Below are 15,446 nucleotides of genomic sequence, written 5' to 3' on the forward strand. Positions count from 1 at the left end.
ACCAGGGCTAGAGAGACCGAGAGAAGAGCTGTGCAGCTGATATCTAGGGCATTAATAGGGGAAGTATTTTTAACCTGGTGGCAGGCAGGCAACTCAATGAACAGACAATGACCGAGGGGTTACACGCATCAGATAAGCAGAACGCAGTATGTGGTAATGGCTCTTGTGTCCTGGATCCATGTTATTGGTGTGCATTGTTTGTGCACATAGCGCCATAGCACCACCATACCATCCGTAACTAAGCCTGAAGTCTGTTGTAGACACACTGTCCAGTCCACCATATTAGAATACCTATGGGATTCTTCAGGGTTTTACCATTTATTTTGAGCTATAGAAATAAAGACTTAGATGTTGCAGCCTACCTAACCTTCAATCTCATGGAGACTGAGACCAGATTATTATAGAAAGGGACGTGTTCAGTAACTGAATTTGTCCAATAGGAACACCCATTTTCATCTTTCCGATTCAAATTATTTTCCATTTCGTGCCTACTGAACGTGATCTGGCTGTCTCTGCCCTGTGCCCTGTGCCCCTGTAGTAGTAGATTGTGAGGACATACCTGACCCATATCGTGATCCCTGTGACCGCTTCTTACCAGGGGCCCTGCAGCAGCCCAGCCATCTGGCACAGAGACCTTGTTATGCTATAGGAGATTAGTCACTCACTGATGCAAATGTTGAAGAGACGCCCGCCCAAACGGCCCGTCCATGACACCCTGCCCACACTCCTGTATAGAGGAGGGCTATAAAGGATATACTGTTGGAATGTGTGAAGGCCCAGCGCATGCAGATAAGCTGTGGCTCATGTCTTTGTATAGAGGGACTACATTTAGGGTACACATGTGAAATGGCATTGGGCTCGTTGACTCTCTTGGTGTCTCTTAGTTAAATCTTTAGTTTGATTATAATGAAGATAATGACGACGATGACAAAAATGACAAACGATGCGGATCTGCTTGCTCTGTAGATGTTAAGTGTGCTGACCGATGTGTGTGTGTTTCCTGTGCAGATGCTGGGCGGAGCCTCCCTTCCTGTGAACACGCTGGTGAAGATCAAAGAGGGCCTTCTGCGACAGAGAGAGCTGGAGATTGACAGGTCAGAAATGCACGGCAGAGGACAGGGATGTTTAAACCCAGCAGAGGTGCAGTAGTGAGTCATCGGGCCAAGCGGGGGAATTCATTGAGGCTGGAGGAAAAAAAACACCAAAACAATTCTAGGAGAAACATATCTGAATCTTAGCATTATTATATTGGGCGAAGGCCTCTGAGCAGCAAATGTACACAGTCGGACTGAGTCAGTATGTACAGTGGGGCAAAAAAGTATTTAGTCAGCCACCAATTGTGCAAGTTCTCCCACTTAAAAAGATGAGAGGCCTGTAATTTTCATCATAGATACACTTCAACTATGACAGACCAAAATTAGAAAAATAATTCCAGAAAATCACATTGTAGGATTTTTAATGAATTTATTTGCAAATTATGGTGGAAAATAAGTATTTGATCACCTACAAACAAGCAAGATTTCTGGCTCTCACAGACCTGTAACTTCTTCTTTAAGAGGCTCCTCTGGCCTCCACTCGTTATCTGTATTAAAGGCACCTGTTTGAACTTGTTATCAGTATAAAAGACACCAGTCCACAACCTCAAACAAACTCCAAACTCCACTATGGCCAAGACCATAGAGCTGTCAAAGGACAACAGAAACAAAATTGTAGACCTGCACCAGGCTGGGAAGACTGAATCTGCAATAGGTAAGCAGCTTGGTTTGAAGAAATCAACTGTGGGAGCAATTATTAGGAAATAGAAGACATCCCTCGATCTGGGGCTCCACGCAAGATCTCACCCCGTGGGGTCAAAATTATCACAAGACCGGTGAGCAAAAATCCCAGAACCACACGGGGGGACCTAGTGAATGACCTGCAGAGAGCTGGGACCAAAGTAACAAAGCCTACCATCAGTAACACACTACGCCGCCAGGGACTCAAATCCTGCAGTGCCAGACGTGTCCCCCCGCCAGTACATGTCCAGGCCCGTCTGAAGTTTGCTAGAGAGCATTTGGATGATCCAGAAGAAGATTGGGAGAATGTCATATGGTCAGATGAAACCAAAATACCAGCAACAGTGTGAGAAAACCTTGTGAAGACTAACAGAAAACGTTTGACCTCTGTCATTGCCAACACAGGGCATATAACAAAGTATTTTGTTATTGACCAAATACTTATTTTCCACCATAATTTGCAAATAAATTCATAAAAAAATCCTACAATGTGATTTTCTGGATTTTTTTCTCATTTTGTCTGTCATAGTTGAAGTGTACCAATGATGAAAATTACAGGCCTCTCTCATCTTCTTAAGTGGGAGAACTTGCACAATTGGTGGCTGACTAAATACTTTTCTGCCCCACTGTACCTCATTATATTCCAGCACGGTGTCTGACTCTGTTCGCCACATTGGAAGGAAAAAAACATTCCGTGAGTGTCCCTTCTGGTTGTCGTTGCCCAGTGGAAAGTTAGAGCACTACAGTCTCTCAGTCTCTGACTTCCTTTATTCATTTCTATGGGCCACACACTGTCACTGTCAACCCAGCCAAGGCATGCACACACACACAGTCACTGTCAACCCAGCCGAGGCATGTACGCACACATACACACACAGTCACTGTCAACCCAGCCGAGGCATGTACACACACATTGTCACTGTCAACCCAGCCGAGGCATGTACACACACATTGTCACTGTCAACCCAGCCGAGGCATGTACACACACATACACACACACACTGTCACCCCAGCTCTGGCATGTACACACACACACACACAGTCACTGTCAACCCAGCCGAGGCATGTACACACACACACACACACACACGCTGTCACGGTCAACCCAGCTGAGGCATCTACACACACACGCACAGTCACTGTCAACCCAGCCGAGGCATCTACACACACACACACAGTCACTGTCAACCCAGCCGAGGCATGTACACACACACACACACACACACACACACACACACACACACTGTCAACCTAGCCGAGGCATGTACACACACACACACACACACTTTTTCAATGACCTTGAGCAGATGTCTGTGTGGCGGCATGTCGGCCACACGCGTCCGAGGTGTCCCCTTTCAGAGTGGCAGGCTGGCGCTGACAGGACAAGCTGGGCAGTGCCAGGGGAGGGGAGTGAACAGCACAGGGTCACCCACCCATCCTGAGGTTACTGCAGGAAATACAGGCAGAGACACAGAGGAGGCACACAGCACACAGACACTACCCAGAGGTTACTGCAGGAAATACAGGCAGAGACACAGAGGAGGCACACAGCACACAGACACTACCCAGAGGTTACTGCAGGAAATACAGGCAGAGACACAGAGGAGGCACACAGCACACAGACACCACCCTGCCACATCCACACGTGGACGGGTATGACATTAAAAGGCCGGACCCACTTTGAACTGGAGAGATCAATCTAGCACACTCAATATCCTGGCCAACTGGTGTTATTGTGAATACGACAACATGCTGTGTGCATTAGAGATGGGATGAACAGTTTCCTAACGTTATGTAATTGTTCATGAGTTGAGTTAGCAGCAGGCTGGTCAAGGTGTTACATTTCTCAGTTGTGAGCCTCGTTATTGAATGTCTCCATCAATTGTGACTGAAATGAATGAGAAAACGGGCAAATTTCACCACCAGGTGGCAGTCGAAAGCAAACCTAAACACCAAGCATTTAGTATTCCAATCTCAATCCGGTAGCATTTATCAACGCGCCCCTTTTTATTCTGCTGAAAGGCAGAAATTGTCAAAGCAAAGAGACAGGTATTTAGGAGCTGATTATAAATATGACTCTTTTTTTTCAGGGCGGGGTTTAGGGGGAGGAAATTGTGCCTGCCTCATCGGGATAGCATGTAGCCAGCTGGCCCACCCTTCACAAGAGAGAAATATTAGATTTAAGTGATCTACACTGAGTCAAACTGCCTTATTATATAGTATTATTATATATGGTCCTATATGCTCCACATTGATTGGCCTGTTGGCTGTGTGTTTCTGTTTTACTGCCAGCCTGTGTAATATTCACCACGGAGAGAGGTGGCGCTGTGTGTGACCATTGCGTATTTGAATGTGTACCTCGTTTTTTTCTTTACGTGTTCGTATTACCTGGGATATCAGCATGGCTGCTTCTGCTACACATTGTGGTGTATAGCTGACATTCTACGTCGGATGTGTGTTTTCCAGACAGAAGCAGCAGATCCTACAGCTCCACGCTCGGATCAGGGAGAACGAGCTGAAAGCGCAACAGGTCCTCCAGAGCCAGAAGGGGCGCTGTGACGACCCCGGTCTACTCAAAGCTAAGGTAATAAAGCCTCACCGACACAGTGACATCTCAACTGTCTGACGTGCAGTATACTGTTATACACAACTGGCCGTGTGTTAACATTTTTAAGCTTTGCCATTTGTTGACATATCTGGAGCTCTTTGAAAGACTGACAACTCATGTCTATCCTCCCCTCTTTTCCAGGAGTCTCCATATGACAGCCCAGTGGCTCAGTCACACCCCCAGCTCCATCTGCAGCTCCACCCCCAGCACCAGCTCCAGCCCCAGGTCCCAGACAGGATGAGCCCTCTGTGCTGTGACAATGGGGAGCTGGGCCGTAAGCTGGCCGCTGCAGAGCTGGAGGTCATCCACCTCAACGAGTTCCTCAAACAGAACACCCAGAAATACACAGAGGACATCAAGAAGCTGGAGGATAAGGTGGGCAATGGGCATATTACACAGATCAACCCTAACCCCAGCCACAACCCTAACCCTAGTTTCTTGTCTACACCCCGGATCAACCCTAACCCCAGTCCAACCCTAACCCTAGCTTCATGTCTACACCCCGGATCAACCCTAACCCCAGCCTCATCCACAACCCTAACCCTAGCTTCATGTCTACACCCCAGCCTCATCCACAACCCTAACCCTAGCTTCATGTCTACACCCCAGCCTCATCCACAACCCTAACCCTAGCTTCATGTCTACACCCCAGCCTCATCCACAACCCTAACCCTAGCTTCATGTCTACACCCCAGCCTCATCCACAACCCTAACCCTAGCTTCATGTCTACACCCCAGCCTCATCCACAACCCTAACCCTAGCCTCATGTCTATACCCCGGATCAACCCTAACCCCAGCCTCATCCACAACCCTAACCCTAGCTTCATGTCTACACCCCGGATCAACCCTAACCCCAGCCTCATCCACAACCCTAACCCTAGCTTCATGTCTACACCACGGATCAACCCTAACCCCAGCCACAACCCTAACCCTAGCTTCATGTCTACACCCCGGATCAACCCTAACTTCATGTCTACACCCCGGATCAACCCTAACCCCAGCCTCATCCACAACCCTAACTTCATGTCTATACCCCGGATCAGCCACAACCCCAGCCTCATCCACAACCCTAACTTCATGTCTATACCCCGGATCAGCCACAACCCCAGCCTCATCCACAACCCTAACTTCATGTCTATACCCCGGATCAGCCACAACCCTAACTCTAGCTTGATGTGTACACCCCGGATTAACCCTAACCCCAGTCCAACCCTAACCCTAGCTTCATGTCTACACCCCAGATCAACCCTAACCCCAGCCTCATCCACAACCCTAACCCTAGCTTCATGTCTACACCCCAGCCTCATCCACAACCCTAACCCTAGCTTCATGTCTACACCCCAGCCTCATCCACAACCCTAACCCTAGCTTCATGTCTACACCCCAGCCTCATCCACAACCCTAACCCTAGCCTCATGTCTATACCCCGGATCAACCCTAACCCCAGCCTCATCCACAACCCTAACCCTAGCTTCATGTCTACACCCCGGATCAACCCTAACCCCAGCCTCATCCACAACCCTAACCCTAGCTTCATGTCTACACCCCAGCCTCATCCACAACCCTAACCCTAGCTTCATGTCTACACCCCGGATCAACCCTAACCCCAGCCTCATCCACAACCCTAACCCTAGCTTCATGTCTACACCACGGATCAACCCTAACCCCAGCCACAACCCTAACCCTAGCTTCATGTCTACACCCCGGATCAACCCTAACTTCATGTCTACACCCCGGATCAACCCTAACCCCAGCCTCATCCACAACCCTAACTTCATGTCTATACCCCGGATCAGCCACAACCCCAGCCTCATCCACAACCCTAACTTCATGTCTATACCCCGGATCAGCCACAACCCCAGCCTCATCCACAACCCTAACTTCATGTCTATACCCCGGATCAGCCACAACCCCAGCCTCATCCACAACCCTAACTTCATGTCTATACCCCGGATCAGCCACAACCCCAGCCTCATCCACAACCCTAACTTCATGTCTATACCCCGGATCAGCCACAACCCTAACTCTAGCTTGGTGTGTACACCCCTGGAACACTTAACCTAGGCACAACCCCAACCCTAATGAATGTAATCAACCCTCTACCCCGCCCTCCAGATGAAGACGCGTGACCGCTACATCAACAGCCTGAAGAAGAAGTGTCAGCGGGAGAGTGAGCAGAACCAGGAGAAGCAGCAGAGGATAGAAACCCTGGAGAAGTACCTGGCTGACCTGCCTTCCCTGGATGAGGTCCAGACCCAGGCCCAGCAGGTAGAGACCCTGTCCAGCCACAGGATCACCTCAGGGGGTCCCGTTTGCCTGGAATCTCCGCTAGCATCTCCGCTAGAATCTCTGCTATGCTTCTTAGTCATTTGATGGCTATGTTAGAAAATACCCCCAAAATGATGAGAGAGTACATGAGCTAGCCTGTATGGTCTTGATTTAGTTTCAGGGTTAAGATTTAGCTTAAAGGCCAGGTTCATGTGAGGGTTAAAGGTTAAGGTTATTGGTTGAAATTGGATTTGTGGTCACTGGTCAGAAAGCTCCTTATGTCTACCCCCTCTAGCAGAGGCCAGACAGTGAGCCCCAGCTAGCGTCTCTGCTAGCTAGCGTCTCAGTGAGACGCTACAGTAACACCTGGTAATGGAGCGGAGGCGTCTCTTCATTACAGCTCTTTAATCCCATTAGACCTGATTAGATCAGCCATTTCAGGCTGCATTAATGGTAGTCCTAGAGGGGAAAGAGGAGGAGGCAGGGGAGTTCATACTGTCAATTAACAGCAAGTGTCTGTTAATAACCTCTGATCAACCTTAAGATAATATGTCTCCTATTGTGTTTGCCCTGTCTATCTGAACTGTAATGATAATTAAATCATCGTCAACCTGCTTTGTGTAAATTTCTTCAAGACAATTAATGAGATTCAATTTGGTAATCGTTATCGTGTAATACACCATTTTACCACCAGAGGTCAATAAGAACCAGACAATTAAGTCAATGTAAATTTCATAGTGTGGGTTTGTGTGCACTAAACTGGTGTGTATGGTTCGGTGAGTCTTATCTAGTTGTGTTTGCCTGTTTGTGTATGTACAGTCCTAATGTTCTGTTCATGTGCTGCGTGTGTTTATCAGCTGGAGGAGAGTCAGGGGAAGGCCCAGGGCCTGCAGGACACAGTGGCTCGTCTGGAGAAAAACCTGGAGGAAGGCCGCACCGTGCTGCAGGAGAAAGAGGACCTGATTGAGACCCAGTGCAAGAGGGAGAAGGAGCTGGTGGCTGCTGTGCAGAGGTATGACCAAGGAATAGAAATGCAATATGTTTTTTAATTGTCACAGTGCGTTTCAAACAGAGCTGGTTAGCTGTGGTTGTGTTGATGACAGACGGTGCCCTAACGTTGTGTCTCTCTCTGGTTCCCCCAGCCTGCAGGAGAAGGTGGAGCAGTGTCTTGAGGACGGCGTACGGCTCCCCATGCTGGACCTAAAGCAGCTGGAGGTAGAGAACGCAAGACTACAGGAACAGCAAGCCACCACCAGCAAGGTCAGACGCAGAATGCACACACACACACACAGACACACACACAGGGTCATTCAGAGTGCTGAGTCTTGACAGCTACCAGACGTTTACGATTCCGCTCTGCTCTTTTTCAGCTGATAGACAATCAGAAGAACCAGATAGAAAAACTCACCCTTGAGCTGACGGTAAGCCCTATTATTAGACTGTATTTGGGTCAACAATATGCTTCAATCAGGTGCTATTGTCGTCTAGTAGTTGTCATGTTGTGTGTCTGTCCTTGAGTGTGTCTGTGAGTGGTGATGATGATGATGTTTAAGAAGAGGATGATGATCAGTCATCGCTGTCATCAGTGCATCGTACAGCATAGTGGCCGTTTCATGCGATGGTTGTCTTGTTCTGCTGCAGGCTGTAGAGCAGAGGCTGCAGAAGGAGCGATGTCTCTCCCAAGAGCTCCAGCAACAGCTGCAGGAGAAGGACGAGGCCCTGGATGCCTTTTCCTGCACCCTCCACCAGGTAACCAGCCCCTCGCTGATGAGCCTCGCGCAGACACTCCAAAAACACTAACTACAAACGTGTACGACGTGTACGTCGCAAAGTAGAATTGTTCTCGGGAGCAAACAATGAGCGGACATTTCTTAAGCCCCGTTTATACCTGCCGCTAACACGCGTCCTGATCGTTTACTATAAGTTTACACTTATGGAGACCTGATCAAAATCAGTTCACAATGGGCCTTTTAAAATTGTCTACTCCTGTCTAAGAATGTGGGCACAATCAAAATGAGGACAAGATCAGGACAAAGGACGCATGTTAGAACCTAGGGTAGATTGGAGTATCTCTCACTCTCTCACACACACCCACATCCTGTCAGACAGTAGCTCTGTCCCAGGTTTAGCTGGTGATGGAGAGGTCCATTCACCCCCATTATGTTCCACTAGTGACCCTTTTTGTCCTCAGATCTTTTCATAGCAGCCAAGTCATGAATAACCCAATATGGCCCCTCCAGCTCCCACCACTACCACACTATTAGAATTCATGGTGTCATTCTTCACCTCCCCCACCCGTCTCAAGGTGAGGACGAGCCCGGCGATGAAAGGTCTGAATTCATGCATGTGACAGCCGGGCGGGCAGAAGAGAGCGGGAACACGTGTGTGTGTGTGTGTGTCTCCTGTACAGAGGAGAGGTAGAGAGCACACACACACGTGGCTGGCGCGGCAGCACCATACATTATCCCACTGACAGGGACACAAGAGGCAATTATCAGCTGGAAGATTCCCCGGCTCGGCTCCCACAAAGGGAGGTCGCTGGTTTGGAGAGAGAGAGAGAGAGAGAGGGAGGGAGGGGAGGATGGAGGGTGAGGGGATGGAGTGTTGCCTGGCTTCGACTACTCAAAGGGCTGTCGGCGCAGGGACGGTGAGATATGACAAGATGAGATGAGTCTGTGTGGTGTGTCTAGTATGGGTGGTTTTAACTCCACTGCTCTATGGAGGCTGGGTCTTAAGCGGCACACTATGTCCCCAGCAGCGTGCAGAAAGAATGACAGGGGAGGAGGGAAATTTGACTCCAGGCAACAACAAGTGGTAAGCGCCTTTGGGTGTGAAACTGAGATGAAAGAGTTTTTTTTTTGTTTTTGTGGTGATACGGCCTCCATCTTGGAAGAGCAGGAACTTGGCTAATCGGTCCTAAAATGACTTTGCACCTGCAACAACTACTATTACCTTTCTGTCCCCTTGGTGGGTGTTTGTGTTACTATGATGCCTCGTTATCCTGTTGAGGGATGGTGATTATTATTCCAGACTACATGGTATTCTGTGAGACATTTGGAGAGACTCATTTTAAAGTGTCTCATTTGAACTATTCTGGTTCAAAGCAGAACCAATGAGAGGCTGTGCAAGTGTTGATGATCCTCCCAGGTTACAAAGGAGTGTAAACACACAAATACTCACACACTCCGCTTTAGACACTGCCTGCCAGCGGCAGTTCTCACTTCTTCATTTCTCTCTCAAATGCAGTTTCATCCAAAAATACACTCTCTGGAGCCCTAATGGACAAATCCATTTCTGTTTCGAAATAATAGCGCGGCTGTCATGTTATGATAAGAAAAAGTTATCAAATTGTATTGGTCACAAACACATATTTAGCAGATGTTATTGCAGGTCCGTGAAATGCTTGTGTTCCTATTGTGAGCGACTAAACTAATGCATTGTGGCAGTGACAGAGAACAACAACGACGCTTTTAAGCAGAGCAAAGAATTTAGCCAATTTGTGTTTCAATTCAGCAATACTTTATCTACTTTGAACTGGCTCAAAATCCTATTTAATATTGGGGCGGATTTAATGGGTTTTACATGAATTTAATGAACACTCCAGAGCTCTGCTGCATTAGTGTCAGTGTTTAATAACAAACCCAGTGTGGATATCTAAGCTAAGTGTGTGTGTTCCACTGTGTGTGTGTTCTAAGTGTGTGTGTTCTAAGTGTGTGTGTGTGTGTATTCCTACAGAACCGAAGGCAGGTGGAGGAGGGCGTGATGGTGCGTCAGGGCAGCGGGGGCCAAGGGCCCGAAGCGGGGCCCTTACTTAAGGAGATGTCCCTGTGTTTGCTGGACCTCAAGGCCCTCTGTAGTATCCTCACCCAGAGGGCCCAGGGCAAGGAACCTAACCTGGCACTGCTACTGGGCATCAAATGTAAGTACATCTGTCTAGATCAAACCTCTCTGCATACACACACCTCCACCCACAAACTACTGCCTTATCCAAAATAGGCTTGGGCGGTATACCGTACGGTACACTGGGGTATTTGGAAATAGCCATGGGATGTTGTTTCAATACATTTAATACCATTAAAGCTATTTTTTCACTTTTTAAGTAAATAACTGCAGTCAACTTGTGTAATCCGTTAGGAGATAAAGCAGATCACATTCTTCATTTCACCTGTCACATTATTTGACATTATGAAGCTCACCGTAGTTCCCGAGAACAGTTGAGCCAGTCATGTGTTTGTTTGTAAATAGCACAACGGGAGAAAGCAGAAACAGGTGAGTCCAGCTGTGTATTGACAGGAGTCACGTTTCCTATTGAAAGTCGTGTTTTTTTTCTCTTCGATAGGATCCGTGGCCTGCAACTATAGTTTTCCTTCACATAAAATGCATTAGTGCAACACATTTGGCATAAAATAGCTTAATTTTCATCAGATGAAAAGTGCAACGCTATTTGGCTGGCAGCCACAAAAGTAAACGAGCTAACAATGAAAAAGCAAGGTATTTTGCAAAAACGATGCATGGCCATCATATTTCTAATGTTTATCATAGAAAGAACGTAGCCTGCTAAATTTCCTAATGTTTTGCTCAAAGGTAATCTTGCATTATACCCGGAGAACAGTAGCCTACACTAAACATTTCCAGAGATGCAAAAATCCTGGCGAAATGCATAGCACACAGAATAAAGAAGGTTTTACCAGATATTGTTCCTCCTGATCAGACATGTTTTTTTACATGGACGATATCTTGGAGATAATGTACAACGGTTACTTGAAACAATTGAACATTATGAAACATTAACGATACCAGGCCTGATCTTCATAGCAGATTTTGGAAATGTGTTTGATAAAGTACGACTACAATTTATATATAAATGCCTGGATTACTTTAATTTTGGTGAATCTCTTATACAATGGGTTAAAATTATGTACAGCAACCCCAGATGTAAAATAGTAAACAATGGTTACTGCTCAGAAAGTATTGAGCTTTTAAGAGGAGTAAAACAAGGCTGTCCGTTGTCTCCATATCTATTTATAATAGCCATGGAAATGCTAGTTATTAAAATTAGATCCAACAAGAACATCAAGAGGTTAGAAATCCAGGGGATAAAAACAAAAGTGTCCATGTATGTTGATGATTGAAGTTTTCTTAAGTCGCAAACTTGAATGTACGTTTGTTTATGTGTAACTCTGTGTTGTTGTTTTTGTCACACTGCTTTGCTTGATCTTGGCCGTTGAAAAGTTGAAAATGAAAACTTGTTCTCAACTGGCCTACATGGTTAAAAAAGGTGAAATAATAAATAAATACATCTTGATCCCTGCAAAGTCTCATTGAAGATCTTGATCACTTTTCTAGCCTCTCTGGATTAAAACCTAATTATGACAAGTTTGGCATTTTTTTTTGCCTTTATTTAACTAATCAAGTCAGTGTACTGTACCATATTACGTATTGCTGGAAATGCAGGAAATGTAGGTTGAAGTTGAATTAAACAGTATAGAACAATCCGAATGGAGACCCATTGAAATAATTTAGAATATATGTGTTGCCACCCTAGGGTCATGCACTACTCATAAAGCACATTTAGAACTTTTATTAATCAAAACATAAAATACCGTCAAAAATACCATGATATGATATTTTAGCCATATCGCCCAGCCCTACAAGCAAGTCTCTTCTTATTATTGGTGTCCTTTTTTTGCAGCAATTTAACAATGAAAGCCTGATTCACACAGTTTCCTCTGAGCAGTTGATGTTGAGATGTGTCTGTTACTTGAACTCTGTTATTTGGGCTGCAATATCTGAGGCTGGTAACTCTAATGAACGTACCCTCTGAGCAGAGGTAACTCTGGGTCTTCCTTTCCTGTGGCGGTCCTCATGAGAGCCAGTTTCATCGTAGCGCTTGATGGGTTTTGCAATTGCGCTTGAAGAAGGTTTCAAAGTTCTTGACATTTTCCATATTGACCTTCATGTCATGAAAGTAATAATGCTTATTTGAGCTGGTCTTGCCATAATATGGACTTGGTCTTTTACCAAATAGGGCTATCTTCTGTATACCACCCCTACCTTGCCACAACACAACTGATTGGCTCAAATGCATTAAGAAGGAAAGAAGTTCCAGGCTCTGTCGCAGCCGGCCGCGACCAGGAGGTCTGTGGGGTGACGCACAATTGGCCTAGCGTCGTCCGGGTTAGGGATGGTTTGGCCGGTAGGGATATCCTTGTCTCATCGCGCACCAGCAACTCCTGTGGCGGGCCGTGCACAGTGCGCGCTAGCCAAGGTAGCCAGGTGCACGGTGTTTCCTCCGACACATTGGTGCGGCTGGCTTCCGGGTTGGAGGCGCGCTGTGTTAAGAAGCAGTGTGGCTTGGTTGGGTTGTGTATTGGAGGATGCATGACTTTCAACCTTCGTCTCTCCCGAGCCCATACGGGAGTTGTAGCGATGAGACAAGATAGTAATTACTAACAATTGGATACCACGAAATTGGGGAGAAAAGGGGGTAAAAATGTAAATAATAAAAAAATAATTGAGGGAATGATGAATGGTGCTAAATACAGGGAAATTCTTGAGGGAAACCTGTTTCAGTCTTCCAGAGCAACACTCGAGTGGTTTAAGGGGGAACATCTAAATGTCTTGGAATGGCCTAGTCAAAGCTCAGTCCAATTGAGAATCTGTGGTATGACTTAAAGATTGCTGTATACCAGCGGAACCCATCCAACTTGAAGGAGCTAGAGCAGTTTTGCCTTGAAGAATGGGCAAAAATCCCAGTCACTAGATGTGCCAAGCTTATAGAGACATACCCCAAGAGACTTGCTGCTGTAAGTACTGCAAAAGGTGACTTTACAAAGTGGTAGGCATGTTGTGTAAATCAAAGGATACAAACCCCCAAAAAATCAATTTTAATTCCAGGTTGTAAGACAACACAATAAGAAAAATGCCAAGGGGTGGGCGAATACTTTCGCAAGCCACTGTATATTATGTGAGCTAAACATAAAACTAACAAATTTAAAAACGGTTTACTAAGTATCATTTTTAGTTGTTACTGGTGTTACTGTCCAATACAACAACAACAATTCTAAATACTTTGATTTTCGTCCTTGAAACATTTAATTGAAATCCTGTAGAGTTCCATTCATTCATATGGAGGACTGCTCCTACTGAGGCGTGCCAATTTGGCCGACTGGTGGCTTCAAAGCCTCTCAATGGTCAATACATAGCATCAGCAATCCAGGGTTTATACGTCATTGGTCCTGCTGCACTGTGGCAATTACTCAAACAACTGGCCTAACTGTAATCATGGGGAAGCATTTGAAAAGAGTCTGAACTATTGATGCAGAGCCAGAGAAAATGATTTTCCCTTTTCTGTGGAATCGTTATCTTTTGTAATTGCGTTGGTTTGGAGCTATGAAAGGAGCAGACGGAGTGCAGCAGTGGCTGTACTGTAGCTATAGCTAGCTTAGCTAGATGGAAATCCTTATGGCTCCAGTCAGAGCTCAGATCAGAGAGGCTGAACCTCCTGGTGGGCTAGCCGCCTCCCATATTTATGAGGCCAAGAGCTAATGATGTTTTCTCAAGATATAGAAACTGTCAGCCTTTGAAGTGAAGGCAGCGTGTTGGGGGTTAAACATTGATGTTGTAAAGTGATGACTACACAGGTTTCAGGTTTCAGGCAACAGAGGAGCAAGAAGACACTGCTTCATTCCTTCGTGACCAGACATCTTTCCTTCAAAGATTCAAAGCAATTTGACTTCTCCAATCAATTACTAATTTTATACAATACATTCGGAAAATATTCAGTACCCCTTGACTTTTTCCACATTTTGTTAGGTTACAGCCTTATTCTATTTTTTTTTTTTCACACAATACCCCATAATGACAAAGCAAAAATAGGTTTTTAGAGGTTTTTGCTAATTAAAAAAAAACTAAAATATTACATTTACATAAGTATTCAGACCCTTTACTCAGTACTTTGTTGATGAACCTTTGGCAGCGATTACAGCCTCAAGTTTTCTTTGGTATGACGCTACAAGCTTGCCACCCCTGTATTTGGGGAGTTTCTCCCATTCTTCTCTGCAGATCCTCTCAATCTGTCAGGTTGGATGGGGAGCATTGCTGCACAGCTATTTTCAGGTCTCTCCAGAGGTGTTCGATCGAGTTCAAGTCCGGGCCCTGGCTGGGCCACTCAAGGACCTTCAGAGACTTGTCCCGAAACCTCTACTGCGTTGTCTTGGCTGTGTGCTAATTATCATTGTCCTGTTGGAAGGTGAACCTCTGGAGCAGGTTTTCATCAAGGATCTCTCTGTACTTTGCTCCATTCATCTTTCCCTTGATCCTGACTAGTCTCTCAATCCCTGCCGCTGAAAAACATCCCCACAGCATGATGCTGCCACCACCATGCTTCACCGTAGGGATGTTATTGGCCAGGTGATGAGCGGTGCTTGGTTTCCTCCAAACGTGGCACTTGGCATTCAGGTCAAATAGTTCAATCTTGGTTTCATCAGACCAGATAATCTTGTTTCTGATGGTCTGTCCTTCTGGAAGGATTTGGCAAATCCAAGCGGGCTGTCATGTGCATTTTACTGAGGAGTGGCTTCTGTCTGGCCACTCTACCATAAAGGCCTGATTGTTGGAGTGCTGTAGAGATGGTTGTCCTTCTGGAAGGTTCTCCCATATCCACAGAGGAACTCTGGAGCTCTGTCAGAATGACCATCGGGTTCAAGGCCCGTATCCCTCAATTGCTCAGTTTGGCCGGGCGGCCAGCTCTAGGAAGAGTCTTGGTGATTCCAAACTTCTTCTATTCATTCAT

General features: G+C 46.1%; 1 protein-coding gene across 2 annotated transcripts in view; it reads left to right on the top strand.

The window, feature by feature from the left end:
- LOC110522209 (centrosomal protein 85L) overlaps positions 1 to 15,446 on the top strand; it is a 75,639-nt gene that overhangs the window by 55,979 nt on the left and 4,214 nt on the right. For both annotated transcript variants that reach the window (XM_036975781.2, XM_036975780.2), the window contains 9 exons: positions 1,009 to 1,094; positions 4,242 to 4,359; positions 4,525 to 4,758; positions 6,500 to 6,652; positions 7,510 to 7,664; positions 7,795 to 7,912; positions 8,023 to 8,073; positions 8,294 to 8,401; positions 10,388 to 10,571. In XM_036975781.2, the coding sequence (XP_036831676.1) occupies positions 1,009 to 1,094; positions 4,242 to 4,359; positions 4,525 to 4,758; positions 6,500 to 6,652; positions 7,510 to 7,664; positions 7,795 to 7,912; positions 8,023 to 8,073; positions 8,294 to 8,401; positions 10,388 to 10,571 (1,207 nt within the window). The remainder of the gene's footprint in view (positions 1 to 1,008; positions 1,095 to 4,241; positions 4,360 to 4,524; positions 4,759 to 6,499; positions 6,653 to 7,509; positions 7,665 to 7,794; positions 7,913 to 8,022; positions 8,074 to 8,293; positions 8,402 to 10,387; positions 10,572 to 15,446) is intronic.

The sequence above is a fragment of the Oncorhynchus mykiss genome, chromosome 4 (genome assembly GCF_057628025.1).
Source record: "Oncorhynchus mykiss isolate SJ-2025 chromosome 4, ASM5762802v1, whole genome shotgun sequence".
Taxonomy (NCBI): Eukaryota; Metazoa; Chordata; class Actinopteri; order Salmoniformes; family Salmonidae; genus Oncorhynchus; species Oncorhynchus mykiss.